The following is a 2,984-nucleotide window of genomic DNA, read 5'->3' on the forward strand; positions in this document are numbered from 1 at the left end:
CCGAGGGATCAAACCGTCCATTGAAGGGGCGATTGGATGGTGATCACGTATAGCTCAGGCAGATGCGACAGGTTTATGAACCAGAGTTTTAATTCTTTTGAGTTTCGTGGTAACAGAAGGTTTGCCATATTCCGTGTAAATTAATCAATTTCGTTGTTTTAGCAAAATAACCAAAGTTAGAGGCGAATGATTAAAACTCCAAAGGAAAGGTGATTGGTCAGGTTTCTTATTGTTTCCGCCAATATGAACACTCTTGATATATATGTGGGCCATGGGGGTTTCTTTATGCTTTAGCCAATTAGAACATTTTTATACATACGTGGGCCCAAGTCCACGCACGGAGTTCTTGTAAAGTTGTAGTTTGCTGTGTTAAAACAGTCTAACTGTCATCAGGACATTTACAAGGTTACAACTTGCAGAATAGCACTTAGACAACATAATCAAGCCACAGATTCGAACATCGAACAACCATTACCTTCTAATTTCTGTTACTTCCTGTTATTTTATTTTCTTGAGAATGATGTGTCTTTTACCCTCTATGTAATATTTTGTAATGAATTTTACTTTAGATAGTTAGGAGAATAGTTAAGTAGTATGACATTTTTGGTGATTACCAACTATCTCATAATGTATAAAAAGAGGAAAATTTACAGAGAAAGGGTTCGAATTTTGGAGAACCTGGAGACTAGGCCACTGTATTCTTGATATAATTGTTGATTAATGAAAGAATCAGAAGTTTTCCACACATTATTAGGTATGATTTTGTGACTTCTTTGTTATGTGTCATCATATGTTTTCTTCCTTTAAGTATGGTAATGAAGCTACAGGTCTTTATTTGCTTGTGTAAATAAAGTTAAAATCCCTTAAAAGAGCGCTTCTATCCTTGAAGTTCCTACCTTTGCAATTCTTCTAAGTTATAGATAGTCGATTATTTGCAAGACAACATATTATCTTTAACTTCTCCAAGTGTCACAGATAGTAGATTATGTGTGAAACAGCATATTGTTTATGAATTCTTCAAGCTTTCTTCATTCATCATTTCTCTCCAGCAATCAAATGGAATTCTAAGATTTTCATGTCACTTAAGTATTGAGGGTTTAAAACCAAGTCTTTTAGGTCCTTCATTTGAGAATACAACATACCATTAAGTGACAAACAAGTGACAATAATTATAAACATTAATGTCTTAAGCACAATTTCTACATATCCAGGAAATTGGTTTCTTAAGGGACAACAGGATGCAAGTTCACCTTTCTCTGGACCATCATTTGAACATGGAGAACCACCCCTTCAAGAACATGGATTTCCTTGAATGACAATGGAATCTTGAGTTCCTATGGTTGCCCCAAATTTTGATAGTGACTGATCATTGCCTGGTTGATGCCAATTGTGTAGCATAAAAGTAAAGAACATGAAAACAAGGATGAGAACCTCTCCAAAATATGAATGAGTTTTAGCCATAAAGTGGGCATTCAAATTCATTTCATCCATGCCCAACATGTGAAACACGTTACTATATGCACCCAAACCCAGATCTTTCATCACGTGCATGCCCAACATGCACCATTAGAGATGTAGTTGCATTGCTTGGTGTATTATAAAAAAAGAACCAAATCTAAGCATGTATTTGTTATTAACAATCCATGTCACTGATTTTGGCATCACCACATAGACATTTCCCTCTATTTACCATTGGTTTAACACTATCTTTTAAACAATGCTTACTCTACCATTTGCCAAAGAAATGGACATCATTGTTGCAACTTCCATGACCCATGATAAAGGGTTCCACATGAAGCCAAAAAATTTCAAGATTTTAGTTTCTGTTTTCTCTTTCAAGCTTGTTGGGTTCAAAACGCTCCAACCACTATTGAAATTCATCGGATGTCAAACCTTCTCATTTGCATCGAAGGTTTACAAAACCTCCTCAAATGTGATATTCTCCAAATATAATGCGTCTTTGTTGACCATTTCAAGATCAGTAGACCCCTACCATCTTCACAATTCCTAATTTCAAAATATCCTATAGTCATGGTGTTCCATGTAACACACTTCTTGCACGAGCATTCCCTACACTTCCACATTTGGCATGCATATCTACAAGGGCACTATACATGAACACATTCAACTCAAATCTAGTTCCAAATATGTATCCATGGATCGCTTTCCCCTACTTAAGTACTGCTAAGTTTGCACACATGGAAAGGACAGTCCCGAAGTTGAAGGAATCAAGCTTTAAGCCCACAAGCTGCATTTTGTGGAACAATTTCATTGTATCTGTATGGTGATTACTCTGTGTATACCCTGCAAGCATTACATTCCATGTTGCCTTAGTTCTCTGAGGCATTTGTTCAAATATTTGGTGTGGAAACTCCATACTCTTGCTTTTTGTATACAGGGCTACATGGGCACTCTCCACAAAGAATTTGGACTCAAATCCATTCCTAATCGCAGATCCATGGGGTTCCTTGCCCTGTTGTAGAGTTGCTAAACTAATGCATGCCCTGAGAAGGCTGGGATAGATGAAACCATCTGAGTTGACCCCAATACTTTGCATTTCATGAAATAGCTTGATCGCTTTAATATAATTACCAAACCTTGCATAAGCTACAATCATGGTAGTCCATAATACCAAATTGTGGTAATCCATTTTATATAAAATTGGGTGCACATATTCCATACTGCCACACTTAGTATACATTATGAAAATATTGGTATTGAGGTTAATGTTCCCCTCAATGCCATTTTGAATGATGTGGGCATGGACTTGCTTATCCTGGAGTAGAGATTTCAAGTTGGAACATGTCTACAATAAAGCAGCATAGGTGTTCAAGTCAACAAATCTTCCATGTTGGTTCTCATTATGAAAAAATTGTGTTAAATCCTTACCCATTCTTTCTCTCTCTAGTGATTATCCATACCAAGATTTTTGGATTCTCCTTTATGGGTTTCAGTACTGGTGAGAGAATTGGAGTTCAAGGTAG

At 36.6% G+C, this 2,984-nt stretch overlaps 1 protein-coding gene across 1 annotated transcript; it reads right to left on the bottom strand.

The window, feature by feature from the left end:
- Positions 1-2,170: 2,170 nt before the first annotated feature.
- On the bottom strand, positions 2,171-2,617 carry LOC149193659 (pentatricopeptide repeat-containing protein At1g03540-like). Its single transcript, XM_089407389.1, has one exon. The coding sequence runs from the start codon at positions 2,615-2,617 to the stop codon at positions 2,171-2,173; it is 447 nt and encodes a 148-aa protein (XP_089263515.1).
- Between the last annotated feature and the right edge of the window lie 367 nt (positions 2,618-2,984).

The sequence above is a fragment of the Pinus tabuliformis genome, chromosome 2_2 (genome assembly GCF_031772625.1).
Source record: "Pinus tabuliformis cultivar Carrire ecotype Pingquan chromosome 2_2, CPIR1, whole genome shotgun sequence".
Taxonomy (NCBI): Eukaryota; Viridiplantae; Streptophyta; class Pinopsida; order Pinales; family Pinaceae; genus Pinus; species Pinus tabuliformis.

Coding starts and splice junctions, on each gene's coding strand:
- LOC149193659 (XM_089407389.1), bottom strand. CDS start 2,617: ATGATTGTAGCTTATGCAAGGTTTGGTAATTATATTAAAGCGATCAAG.